This window comes from Anoplopoma fimbria, chromosome 12 (assembly GCF_027596085.1).
Source record: "Anoplopoma fimbria isolate UVic2021 breed Golden Eagle Sablefish chromosome 12, Afim_UVic_2022, whole genome shotgun sequence".
NCBI lineage: Eukaryota > Metazoa > Chordata > Actinopteri > Perciformes > Anoplopomatidae > Anoplopoma > Anoplopoma fimbria.
The window spans coordinates 4644739-4659509 of record NC_072460.1 but is presented as its reverse complement, the minus strand read 5'-3'; the positions used below and the strand labels follow the sequence as shown (position 1 = coordinate 4659509).

At 41.2% G+C, this 14771-nt stretch overlaps 1 protein-coding gene across 1 annotated transcript in view; it reads right to left on the bottom strand.

The window, feature by feature from the left end:
* The window catches only part of ctnnbl1 (catenin, beta like 1), a 47840-nt gene that overhangs the window by 2272 nt on the left and 30797 nt on the right, over positions 1-14771 (bottom strand). The window contains 3 exon segments of the mRNA XM_054609139.1: positions 5797-5869; positions 6455-6579; positions 6582-6591. Of these exon segments, the coding sequence (XP_054465114.1) occupies positions 5797-5869; positions 6455-6579; positions 6582-6591 (208 nt within the window).

The following is a 14771-nucleotide window of genomic DNA, read 5'->3' as shown; positions in this document are numbered from 1 at the left end:
AGCTCGTAAACGCGGGCCCCCCATTTACTTTAGTTCATTAAGAAGTTTTTACGTTTTTTAGGGGATTCTGCGTTCACAAAGGGGGCATGAAAGAAAAAAGCGCTTTTCTTCAAGAATTGAGAGTAACAAATGGTGAGTAACTGACACAAAAAAGCTTTTAGGGCTGAAGTATTCCTTTTAAGTATCAAAGTAAAAGTACTGGCTTTCTGTAGACTAAATACTGTTATTAGTTATGAAATAAAGATGCTAAAAACGTCCACGATTGTGGATAGTTTTAACCTCTTCCTTAATGTTTCTGTAGTTTAATTCAGAGGTTCTTCATAGGTTCTAACATTTTAGCTTTAAAGTTTTAAAGTAACTCTGGTAGAGAGAACCTAAAGTGCAGTACTTAAGATCGTTACTTCCCACCACTGCATGACGTAGGAGTAGAGAAATAAGTCAGGTATGTATTGCAGTGGATAGCAGCATCCGATATCTGCAGGCAGAGTTCAGAATGTGGGCAGAGCAGTGCAGTACGTGGTCTGCTTCTTGAGATATAAGTTTGCTGTTCAGGTCAGAAGAGAGACAGTGTTGACAGTCGTTCACTCTGGAGCACAGAGGTCACTCCATCATTGGGTATTCTGAGGGGAGCTGGGCAAAGACAGACCATGAAGTTGGGAGTAAAGTTAAAAAAAGTGTAGGGCTGCTCGGCCACTATTTGGAGGTCTCTGTGTATGTGTGTGTGTGTGTGTGTGTGTGTGTGTGTGTGTGTGTGTGTGTGTGTGTGTGTGTGTGTGTGTGTGTGTGTGTGTGTGTGTTGAATGGCAGCAACAGGGATTTGCATTTGATCCACAGAGGTGTGGGATGTTACTGAAGTAAAAAATGGAAGAATTTTAAGGTTGACTGAGAAAAGCAGGTAAGGGGAGACGGAGACGGAGAGTGCCTGGACGAAAACATGAAAACCTACATCCTCTTTCATTGCCAGCCTGTCATTGTGCCTCTGTGTGTGTGTGTGTGTGTGTGTGTGTGTGTGTGTGTGTGTGTGTGTGTGTGTGTGTGTGTGTGTGTGTGTGTGTTCGTGTCTATAAATGGCGGAGCAGACAGCCACACAGACAGAAAGGTCAAAGATTTCGGTGACTCTTCAACTTTCCGCAGAAGCTTTTCTTTGGCATGCTGGTACTCTCTCCTTCTGTCACCACGGCAACGCGGCAGAGGACAATACGGTGCTGAGCATCGCCATTACTTAGGTCAGTGACTGGGACTGATCTGCCATGAGTACAAGGAGAATCATTTCCAGGAGCAGTCTCTGCAGCAGCAGCAGCAGCAGCCGAGGATAGGGACTCACTGTAGGACTGCAGCTGGGACACCGCTACCCATTCAAACACGGTTTTTACCAGGGAAATAATGCATTTTGCAATATCTCTTAAATATGATCATCAAATCACAAGCTAAGTTCGTATGGCTACTTTTAGACAGCCATCTGTTCATCCGTTTGGTGAAATTAGCTTGTTTTCAAGTACTGCATGTGTAGCCAACTAATAAAAGAGCCATGCTGTCTCTTTGGGTAATTTATTACTTCATTACTATGACTGTATTTAGATCTTCAGAGGGTAGTTCTGTGTTGGGCAGATGCCACTGCGATGCTGAGATGCTGATAAGTGTTCATACCAAGAGGCAACCTACCTACCGGTCTGCAAAGTGAAGCCAATGCTGTAGTGCCTTAAACGTGAATTCTCTCCACTGACCAGCAGGGGGCGACTCCTCTGGTTGTATAGAAGTCTATGATAAAATGACCCTACTACTCACTGATTTATTCCCTCAGTAAACATTGTAAACATGCGTTTATGGTCTCAATCTCTAGTTTCAAGTCTTCTTCAATACAGCATGATGTTCGTTTAGTAAATCATGGTTCCATTCACAGTAAACTAGATGATAGAGCAGGGTATGCTTTAGGGCGTGAACCCTTTCACAGTGTGTTCATTTTATGAAAGTTAATTTCATACTGGAGTTCTTTCACACGATGGTTGCTTTTTTTATTTTTTACTATTCATAGAACTGGTTAAAAAAAAAAAAAAAAAATAAGTTCAACCTTCTCCTTTAATGATTCGAAAATCGCCCATCTGGCATTCAAACCATCTTCACGGTTTGGAAGGTGAGAAGGGAGCCAGACTTTAATCTACTCTCTCAAGTGCTCTTTTCATGTGAACAACCGAAGGCAACACTATAAACTGAAAATGTCCGCTGGTATCCCTTAATTTAAATGATATCGCGTCTCGCTGCTCTCTATGACAGCTGATGTTTCACTTCACCTTCCAGTGGGGCCGTTTGAAGCTGCTATGGACACAGTTTTCCTCCCGACGAGGTCAGATAACACGTTGTACAAACTAGTTCTGATAAAGCATAACCTGACCTTAAGGCTCGTCACTGGGAGGAATCCCAATACCAGTTCTTGTGGCGTTGCCCAGAGCTGTGGACTGCAACAAGTCCACCCGAAAGTATATTTCCTAACACCTGAATGCCCTCTATTCTGTTCTTAAAGGGCTCCACTGGAGTCATCTGAAAGGATAGATACAGTGTAGTCATGTACAATCGGTCCAAGAAACCTTCACGGCTCAAACAATAACCCTACCTACCTAAAGTTTCTGAACCTCACAGCATGTTTTCATCAGTGAATTCAATTAATTTCCTTCCAGTGTGCCAAGTCATCCTTCCTGCGTAGCTGCTTCTCATTCAGCGAGCAAAAGCCATTAAGGTCAAGACGGACGAGGACGGCGCGCTCTGCATGTGCTTAACCTTTTTTCTGCAGTTTCACTTTGACCGGGCGGGGCACTTTAAATGGTAGAGGGCTACACGGTGCGGCCTAATGGAAAGGGTGAGGGCACCGCACACGCACACACACACGAGCACACACACACACACACACACACACACACACACACACACACACACACACACACACACACACACACACACACACACACACACACACACACACACACACACACACACACACACACACACACACTAAGAATGACAGATGCAGCGGCATCACGGCGCACACACACTCACAGCTCGTAAAAAAACACACATACATGAACACAAACACAATTAATGACAAATAAATAAGTCACATCCAGATCATGCAAAGACAACACACACACAAACACACAAAGACACATCATGAATTAAATATGCAGGCTGGATCACAAAGGAAAACTGAACGCACACACCTGCAGAGACTTTCTCCCAAAGATATGTTAAAACGTAAAACATATGCACATGAAAACAAGCAGGGACACGTTTGCACATGTAAAGATGTAGACGTGCTGAGGGCAAACGTGATGTGCACACACAAACAAAAAGATCATGCAAGTCTGCAGATAGAACTACCGCCTTGCAGTCATATGCCTTCGCCAACCGGTCTTGTTGCAGCTCACATCCATCAATAATCGTTCTATGTATGAAATGGTCATAATCAGCACGAGTTAGGGCCAACCAACAACGTGTCATTCGTGCCAAATTTGATAACAAAATCTGCTGGAAGAATTGCTGTACAAGACAGGCTTGAGGTCACAGTGAACCTTGACCTTTCACCTCCTAAATCTAATCAATCCACCCTCGAGTTCAGGTGGGCGTTTGTGCCAAATTTGAAAAAAAAAATCTCTCAAGGTGTTCCACAGAAACATATTGTGGAAACTACCCGAACAAGCCATTAACACGTGTATGCAAATATAAACACACGCACAACACACACACACACGCACACACACACACACACACACACACACACACACACACACACACAGAGTGAGGACTGGAGAGCTGCCACGCTCGCTGGCACCTCCATGCGTGACGGATGGCTCTATCTACAGTGCTACATGCCACCGAGAGCTAGAGGGTGTTGTGAACGGAGAATGGTCCTCGGGCTTTATCCAACAACGATACAGGAAGGATGGATGTCGCACCGGGGACGAAAATAGCACACCTGCTAGAGGTCGTTGAAAACCAAACGGAGAATAAAAATGCGGCGGGAAAGGAAATCTTTGGGACGGGGCGCAAATAAAGAATGAATGACAGAGAGACAGTCTCTGCTCCTCTCCAAACGACCATACGATTAGATTACGATGCATATTGGCACGCCGGGATACGTTTTTGCATATTGTTTTACCATCTGTACACAGGTAATGTGAAGAAAAAGCAATAAACGCTTCTCCCTGGATATTGTAGGTGCTGAATTGTACTGTGTTTATTTATTGCTGCCATAATATCTAAAATTATATTCGTTCTCCATGTGCACTTTATATTTTACGACCTTTAATGGTGTCACATTATTACTTATATCCTCCTCTGTCCTCTGCTCCAGAAGGCAGTACTGTTCACTAGTGTCACTGTGCAAATGTATTAATGCAAAGAGGGATGCAATGGACAGAAATATGCACAAAACTGTGGCTTGGATAATGTGGGGAAAAAAAGTACTTTTTCACATCACAGTTTAATAGTTTTCCTGGGTCTTTTATTTTCCCAGTTTTTTTACTTTGTTTGAAAGAATAAGGAAGAGGGACATTATTCATAGCATTTCATTAAATTCAGAAACAACCACTTTGCAGCGAACAGCATGGGCTTACTATGGAATAGCAAACACAGCCGCAGAACTTTGATTATGGCAACATTTCTCCCGGAAATGTTGTTTCCTTGCCAGGGCAAGAGGCACTCGGAAACAGGATAAAAAAAATTAAAAAAATGAAAATAAACATTTCTCAATAAAATGCTTCTTATGAATTGTTTCAGGAGCAGCCGCTGTTTGTCTTATGTGTATTTTTGCCCTGCCAAAACGCACATGATTTTTCTTATTTTATCCCGTTTCACTTTGTGATTTTGGGCCAAGGCCAGGTCGACCTGTAATACATAGTTTTAGACACTACCACTTGGGTTTCTTAATGGGGTCAATCCATACCTTGTTCATTCATTTATTCATTCATAAAACTGTACGCAAGTAAAATGGCCAAGGGAGAGTAACTATAAATTACTGCATATTTCTAAAAACTAACATTATGTTAAAATAATGTACCTTAACTGAAGAAACAACTTTGCATAGCACTTTCGGCATATTTGATGAAGCCGATGTACTTGCATGATTCTAGCAATTTTGCAGATGCATCTATATAGATTGAATACGCTCACTGCAAGCTGCTTTCGATATAAGCATCTTGCGATATAAGCAGTGTGCCTTCATTTCACTAATTCCCCACTTTATATAAGTATACTTTAATGAGAAACCCCATTCCTTTTCACAATTCCTCCATAGGTGTCACATCAATACCAGCAGTCTGGAGGGGAATATTGTTGTGAAACAGCAGATGAGTTCAGACAAAGAAGAGCAAAGTCGAATTGATTGAAATTGATTGATAATTCCTGTTAAATTAAGACACTAAAAGCAACAATTGTCTGTGTGTCCTTCGTATATCTCGAGAACTACTCATCCAATCTACTTCACACTTGGTGGCTGTATTGCTGCGGACCTGAGGGAGTGCAGTGTTGAATTTGGTGCAGTTTTGATGTCCCTATTATAATGTAAATATTAAGGGCTCTGCAGACTGAGCAGCGGCTCGCTGGATATACCAACATTAAAACTGAACTCATCTTTGCTTCCCTGGAGTCAATGGGCCGAGTATTGGCCAGCTCAGAACGGCCCTGAACCGAGTCACATACCAATGGAACCACAGTAGTACAGGTAATGGTAGTTTGTATTTTCTTATTGCGGTTATGAGAAGATTATATTTGAGAAATGGCCACGTTAAAGAAAACATAGTTACTTACCTCTCATGATGTGTCGCACTAGTTTGACAGAGCCTCCCCTTAGGTTGAGAATTTGTTGGACCCTTTGCTGCAGCTAAATACAGAGAAGGAACATATTGTAAAATCATAATTCATTTCTGCAAAGAATCAGTATATATATATATAAATATATATATATATATATATATATATATATATATATATATATACACATTTTTGTATACACATTCATTTTATATTTATTTATTTATTTTGTTTGTGTGAAATGCATGACTGCTCCAATGGATGGATGAATGCTGAATTTAGATAACGTTATGTGGGCTTATTAAAAACAAAGATGTATAGTATCAACCTTGATAAGCTATACTGAGCTATGATGTGTCATTTCCACACCGCACTTGACAGAGCGTCTCCTAGCAACGCCTGTTCTCAAAACACCTGAACTGTTTCATACAAAGGAGTATAAAAAAGCAGGCGCTAACTTATGATTAGTCCCTTAAAAGAATGGAGTGAGTAGGAATTGGCTGCAGTTTTTGAAGCAGCAGTACAAAGACTTGATGTGTCCAATCAAGTAGAGTCCAGCAAAACCCAACGGAAGACTGATCAGATGTCTAAACATTAATTAATCTGTTAGTGTGTGTGTGTGTGTGTGTGTGTGTGTGTGTGTGTGTGTGTGTACCTGTGATATCCCTGAGTTGCTGATCTCCACCATAATATAGCAGATCAACTGAAGCACGAATAGTCCAGCGTCCAGACGGCGAAGGTAGAAATCATCCTCACTGCTTTCATCCAGGATCTCCCCCGACGAACCATCTCCTGCACACACACACACACACACACACAACAATGAAACACACTCATAAAATAAGAGTCGGTTTTCATGCATGATGAGGTGAATAAATCACATTTACTTTCTATTGTTCTCTGCGCCTTTAAAATAAGATTAAACAAACACAGAAAACCAGAGACTACGTTTCATTTAGTGTTGTTTTTCAGCTTCTTTCCACAAATCCATTTTCTCCAACGACCAGACACACAAATCAATTGATTTCGAGGCTAAGCTGCAAAATTGGGTGGGGGGGGGGGCCTGCTGCTGGGGGCTCACGCACTCACACATGCATACGCACTCTTGCATAGTTATCCATCTTAACAACCTTGTCAGATTGCCAATAACACAGTGCTGCCAATAAGCACACAGCCCACATTAATCATCATTAGAGATTAAGAAGCAGACCTGAATGGGAGAGGGGAGTCTGGAGTGTAAGCCACTGGAGTGGCTCAGAAACACAAAGATGGAATGTTAAATGTTTTGCTGTCACACACCTTACCTTTAAAGTGTTATATACTATTGCAGTTAGAAAAACAAAGCATGTTAACTTCCTCTACATTCAAATCTTATCTTTTTCTTCCTTTCTTAAGCAGGAAAAAAGACACGTAGCATGAGTATGGCTGTAGCCATCATCCATAGTGATAAATGCCATTATAAATGGAAGAGGGGAGTGAAAAAATGTCTTTATTTCGCACTGATGACTTCTAATATAATCAAATGAAAGATCGGTCAAAATGAAAGCTGGGGTAGGCAACTCAGAAGAAACCAGCAAGAGTAAGCGATAAAGTACTCAACCAAAAAAGAAACCCTGGCTCAGTCCTTCAGGCCCCCCTCCAAAGCCCCTCCCCCAAAACACATGAACTGCCAGGCCACTGCCTGCATACTGCTGGAAGAACGACAACTACCTCATGAATAATAATAGTAACTTAAATTTATATAGAACCTTTAAAAACAGAGTTTACAGAGTGCTCTGACAGACAAAGCACTGCAAAAGCAAGGAGACATAAAAACAGAAAGCCCAACCAGTGTGGTCCAACAAATCAAGACAAACCGAGGTCAAATTTAAACACTGATCTATTGTACTGTTTATCAAACAATAAAAACTAAGGTAAATCGCCAGGCAGGTAGGCCATCCAGTCATTTCATACAGGGCCGAATGAAATGATTGGGCGGCCTTTCTTGGGTGTGTGTTTTTTGCCAGAGCATTTTATTTAATGATCGCTGTCCGTACATAAAGAGAATTTAAACATACAAAGCATATAATGCTTCTAAAATGATTTGCCTACCCTAGTTTAAAGCATATCTCTGGCTCTATCTCTTTCAATCTTTTTTTTTCATATTTTAACTGAAGGATTAACATTTCCCAATAGAATTCAACTAGTCAGTTTAGTTTATATAAAGAAACCTCACTGACACATTTAACATACATACTGAAATGTACCCTATAACATTTCAGTATTGATGATATTTCATTCATGCACTTACATATCTCTATATCTGTCGCAGTGTAAGAGAGGATTTCCCAACAAAAACATGAACAACTACCTACCTCAGTATGTGACAGTAAATCAAGAAAAAGGGCAACTTTCCAAAGCGTTCCTAATGAAAACAAATAGCTCTCAGCGTCGAGCTAAAGGGTACCACACATGACATTTACATCCCAATGATTTAATCTCAGAGAAAATTAAAGCTTTCAAAAGGCCTTGTCCTTAAAGATCAATTACACTGTAAAACCCAATTATAGCTGTGAAGTTCAGCTCATTAACACGCTTCAATCAAAGGGCAACTCCTGAGGACTACAGTACCAGACTATTCTGGGAAACCCCTTTGAGCCGAGCGGGGAACGCAAAAAACAACATATCCGAGTTGTGACACTGCGTCCTGAAAGCATGGTGTCGTCCTGTTTTTCATCCTGAGAGAAGAGAAGACAAGCAGACACAACAGAAACAAAGCCCTCGTGTTCAACGCCAACTGTAGCTTATTACAGATGCAAAACAATGCAGTTAATTAAAACGAGATCCTTTAATAAAGCCATTGAATGTGGGGCATTCTCCTCTGTGTCCTCTGGGTAAAAACACCGGCCCATAAATCTGTTTTATTACAAAGCGAGGAGAGTTATCGCATTGTAAAACAGCCACAAAGCTTGGCCTTGTTGCTGTCAACTAGCGTGCCTTAAAGATGAAATAAAGATGAAACAAACTACTTGAATGTAAACCGTGTTTCCTCTCTTTCCTGTAGGGGAAAAAAGAGATTATCTCAGTTTCCAGGACAACTCTGCTCATTATTCGGAGCCGATACAGTTTGCTTGCAGCAAAGTTACAGAAAAATCACAACCTAACTTCGGCTTAGATGCAATACACAGGATGTAGGCCTAAATGGTAAGACATAAAACATGTGAGCCTTGGAGGTGAGTGAAACAAAGCATGCATATATATATATATATATATATATATATATATATATATACACGTGTGCAACACACACCCTGCGTTTGCATTCGCTCTCATCGTTTCACGCAGAAAGTGCGAGTACTTGCTGTCATCCTCATTAACACTCATGAACACCCCTGCGAGGCAGAGCTGGAGAACTTTTCTAAAAAAAGGTCTCAGAAAACTCCATCTCTGTACATCCACATGTTTCCATCGCAGCCCAACATCTTCAGAGGGACGGGACTTTATCAGAGGAGTAATGAGTAACTGTGATATGATGTCTTTCCCCAGTAACAACTAGTGTAAGGGATAACAAGTTCCAAAACAGTATTTGCGATTAGTTTTTTTGTGCCAGGTAGCAAAATATGGTAATGTAACTAGTTTTCAAAAGGGGTAATTAGTAAAAAGTTACTTTTATAATATTATATTTCCTGAACAGCTTGGTCTGTGATATGTGTACTGGGAAGATAAGTGTAAATACAGTAAAATAGACTTCAGTGAGCATCAACAATCAGAAATTAATTCTGAGATAAGGTGCCTGAATAATGACCAGCTACAATAAGCGGACTGCACATACAACATACCTCCCAACCGACCTCAAGACATTTGTAACACTATATCTCCATGTGTTGCCTTTGAGAGTGCAGAGAAATGTTTGAAATAGTAAGCTTAGAGATGATAAGCATTATTAATCATAAGGAACCACTCATCAAAAGACAAAAAATCCTTGTTAAATCGGTCTACTACACATGTGCTGCAGGACTGAGGTTTTAATTAGTGAAACCATGAGAAAATAACAGCTTCCACCTGGATTCACCTGGTTGACCTTCAGTAATCCGGAAAAAGAATATCATGTTCCTGATGTTTTATATACTCACTTTAATAGAGTAGCAAATTGGCATGATTTTTTTGTTTTTATGTGACATCCAGTCAGAGACCGTTTAGTTTATTGAGTGCACACAAAGAATCGGCCTATGAGCATCATGTTGATGACCAAATAACAGAGGGGGAGGAGGAAAGAGAGCTAGGGACGAGGACACGCCTCCTCAGTATCAACTTGGCAGAGACTAATATAGTTTTAAGTGCATCAGTAGCTTCACCTCTAAAAGAGAGAGAATTTACCAGAATACAGAGCCAATAACGTTCAGTGTACTTTTTCTATTGTCCGTCATGGTGTGTGAGTTCGGTATATCACGGCAAGAGAAGTCATGACATCAGCAACGGAAGACCAAAGATAAAGAGACAATTAAAGTTAATCTCAAAAGTGTGACAGAAGATGTCATAGGTATGAGCGAATAGACTATCTATAGATAGATCACTTTTCTTGCTGCTACTATTTGATTGAGCTAGAAGGGATGAAACCACTGTGGTATGTTGTCTGGCCGGAAAACAACTGGTGTTAGATTGTCCCAAGGGTCTAAACGGGCAGTTTGTCAAAAAAAAAACTACGGACTTTCACCCAGGAGGCCGCTGTTCGTGTCCAATGTGAAACCAACATGTTGTTGTCATTAAGTTTAGATGTTTGAATTCACGGCCGCCACGTTTTGCTGCGACCGTATTGGAGCGTTACACAGTTTCACAATTGCTTTCACTTTTTCGTTTTATAATCTGCTGATTTAATAAGAGTTTTGTGACCATCAGAGCGTTTAAAAATGATCCAACCGCAGGGCATTTACTTTTGTAACTCTCCTCACCAGCAATAACTCCTCCCTCTTAGCTACTTAGGAGTAGGCCCGCCATGGGGAAAAAAAAAAAGAAAGTAAAACATTTTCAAATAAGGTCTTGGACGAGTCAATTGCTGCACCCTCCGGGGAGCCTCGCCATAATGGAGCCGAGCAGAGATGTTCCACGCACACGATGAATCAAGCCGGACCTTTGAATGTGTACGTGGGGAAGGGGGGGGAGAAGTAGGTTTGGAACAAATGATAGGCGCATTAAATATTCATCATTGGGAGCAGCGGCGCCGCACATTTAGGATATTAAAAAAACCCAGAGCCGACGCGGTGCAGCGTGGGCAGTATTCATTACAGCGGCGGACTTTTTGTCCACTCGTGAGTTTTGACACGCCGGCCAATATCTTTTGTGTGGCAGCCCGGTCCCTCTGGCAAACAGCGGACAGGAGAAGCGGGGGAAGAATAACGTGTTGAAAGGAGGGATCGGACAAGTCAATTACTGCAACCTCAGGGGAGCCCGACAGCCTGGCTACAGTACAGGCAAAGTAATAAGCAGTGATTTCCAGTCCCGGTCCCTTTACTGTAACTCGTGTGTGTGTGTGTTTGTGCACATGGAGTGGTATGATTTATGGAAGGCTGTGTGTGCAGTGCAAGAGTTGTCGTGCATATGAGAAAACATGTGTGTTTGTGTGTTTTTGCCTGTGTGTGACACGTGTATAAGGAACGTGTGTCTTTGAACAAGGACCTTTTTTCTGGTGTGTGGGTTTAAATGTGTGCAAATTTTCTAGGATGTGTATGAGAGAATGTGTTTCTTTTTTTTTTACATGAGGAAGTGTGTGTGTGTGTGTGTGTGTGTGTGTGTGTGTGTGTGTGTGTGTGTGTGTGTGTGTGTGGCTGGTTGTTATTCCTGTGCTTTCTTTTCCGTTGGGATGCTTGGATGCAGAATTAAAGTGATTTCTTAGTCAGCACTTTGCGAAATCCCACTGCGAATTTGTGTGTGTGTGTGTGTGTGTGTGTGTGTGTGTGTGTGTGTGTGTGTGTGTGTGTGTGTGTGTGTGTGTGTGTGTGGACGTAATGCTCTTTATGAGGCCAAAGCAAATACTCAGAAAGATATCCTCATTAAAAAAACAGAGATACAGAGGTTGATAATGAGGTAAACTTTCAGGGGGACAAAAACTAACAAAAAAACAGAACTTTCCAAGAGGCAACATGCTGATTTTCAAGATATGATAATCTCCCAGAAAAGAAAAAAAAAACAGCCCTGTGCTTTGGGGCGAACATCAATTAAGAGTTTGTTCACAAAGTGGGGCAAAGCAAAAAAAAACAGCAGTGTTACCAGGAGGGGAGGAGGAGGAGGAGGAGGAGGAGGAGGAGGAGGAGGAGGACACCGAGTCAGTCGGTATGTGCTGAACTCAGCTGGACAGTGGGAAACAGTTTGTCTGTGTCGAGTCCCAGACTGATTCTTATGACTAGAATCTGACAGCTCCCTGAAAAACTGACAATATACTGCAAAAAAAAAAAAAAAAAAAAAAAAAAAAAAAGAAGACGAATCCCCAAAAAATTGTATCAAACATACAAAATATACGTTTGCAGTCTCTATGGTTCAGCAGAGAGAGAAACTCGCCTGCACTTATCATTTAATTATCTCATGGGATGTCATATTAATGCCTTGAACAAGCCATAGGTGCCTAGTTGAAAGTGTGGGGCGCGAGATTAGTGACAGGCGAGGGTCTGCAAATTATTAAAATTATTATTAAAGCTCAGTTTATATTACGCTTTATATTACAGTGTTTCCCACAGTACTTTGTGAGACTGTGGTGGGTGGACCTTGGACCTTGTTGGTGGGTACGGGGTGCAAACATTTGTATGTGCACTTTAAAGGGAAAATGCATCAATCTGGTGCACTTTTGGCGGCAAATTTAAGAGGCTATATCTATGAAGAACTTTTCTCTTGTAAAAAGGTTTTATGCTATGGTAAACTAATCCTAAACACATTGGTTGTAAAGATGTGACTGGTGATGACAAGTCACAAGTGGTAAACTAGACAGGGTCCGTGTTTCAAGTCGAATAGTAAAGGTTCAGCTACTTAGGGTTTTAAACACTTTGGCTCGAACATTAATCTCACTAAATGTGTCGCTTGTCAAAGTTAGTTTTCGAGTGCAGAACCTGCTCATTGTTGCCCCTTGTGGCCGTTTGGGGGTTAACAAGCCTCTGCAACTTTCTAAACTACGAATTTTCAATGGGGTGAAGAAGACGCCATACTGAGAAACTTGGATAAGTGACACAAAAGGAGAGATGTATGCTAATGCAGTCTAATACATATCCCGCCTCCATAACGATTACCATCATTTTGTTGAAACTGTTTCGGTGACTCTGGGTTCTGATACCTGGAATTTTTTTCAAAACAGACAGATTTACTGAACTCCGGCAGTAACAAAATCTGTCATCAAATATTTTCTCACTCCATTCTCTTTGTGTTCAAAACATTTAGCTAGCATAGAGAGCTTCAAACTTTGGCTTTCACCGGTTTCACTGACAAACGGTCTTACCATCTGTCGTTAAAGTTAATGCCGCGAGTTACTTAAAGGCCTGTCAAAATAAAACAGCTATGTTTTTAGGCTGAAATGCTTCTTCTGCAGCTGGTGTCTGTACTCAGCCAAATACAGTTTGTGGGGGAAGAGGCTCAACTCTAAAACACTGCTGAATAACTTTGAGTAGTGCCCACAGCAGAGTGAAAAAAATAAAATCTTCTTTAGTAAGAATGATCTAGGTATGCAAGTCAATGGGCTACTTTTTTGCTGTCCAAGTTTTGGATTTTATAGGCTCCTGATATCAGTTTCCATGAACAGATTGGATACTGAAATCAGATTGATAAAATCAGACCGATCCCTATTCAGAAAACCCTCCAAAATGTGCAGCCTCTATGCGGTTTCACGAGGAATGCATTATAAAAAGGACAATGCATTCTTGTCCTTCGTTGAGGCTCCTGTGTTGCAGAGAGATTTACAATTCCGTTGCAAATAAGTTCGCTTCTGAACATCATTTGTAGAATATAGATTTAATAAAACCCCCTCTACAGTTCTATAAAGAGAGGACTCGTTTTCAGGCATCTTGGTGATAATACCAAACTGGACTTGGAATAAGCCGGTCCAAATGAGAATGCCATGGACTGAATAAAAGAAGCGGACGTAGTCTCTGAGACTGAAAAGTGAAGCAGATGTGCAAATGCCTTGAACTTCCATTCTTTCTAATGGACATCAGAGGACCCTTCTGTTTGCAAAAAGAAGTCAGATTGTATAGAAGTCCATAAGAAAATGACCCTACTTCTTACTTGATGTATTCCCTCAGTAAACATTGTAAAAATGTCTTTATGCTCTCAATCTCTCGTTTCATGTCTCCTTCAATACAGCACGATGTTCATTGAATAAATGATGGTTTCATTTTGAGTAAAATAGACTATAGAGCAGGGTAGGGAGTGGCTATCTCGTGATTGATACGTCACTACCACGGCAACCTGTCAATATGGATAGAGGTGGTATAAATGCGTATTCCTCCCCAGCTCTAACCTCTAGTCCAAACATGCTCACTTCGGGCTCCAAAAAAAATCAGAGACTTTAAAACAGCAGTCCACAAAGCAACGTCCACTTCTTATATACAGTCTATGGTTGCCCTGCAGGATCAGTACATTTGTTTCTCTGGGCTTCTGTGTGTTCCACTCCTCCATCTTCACAAATGATTCAATTGTGGTTTTTGACCGAGTGATGGATGGGAAAAATACTTTTTCTCTTCAACTAAAAAAAAAAAAAATGAGGACATAGAGAGAGTTGGAAAGAGGGAGGAAGGGGGAGAGAGAGAGAGAGAGAAAGAGAGGGAGAGTGGATTTATTCTAAGAAAAACTAAATATATCCCATCAAGGTGCAAAACCAATTCCAACTTAGCACGGTGTTAAAATGTCTACTGTCAGCATTGCTAAACCAGCCCATCTCTGCTGAACGCCCTTGCTACAGCCCAGTGGAGGAAACGCACACACACATTCACACACACCACACACATTCACACACACAC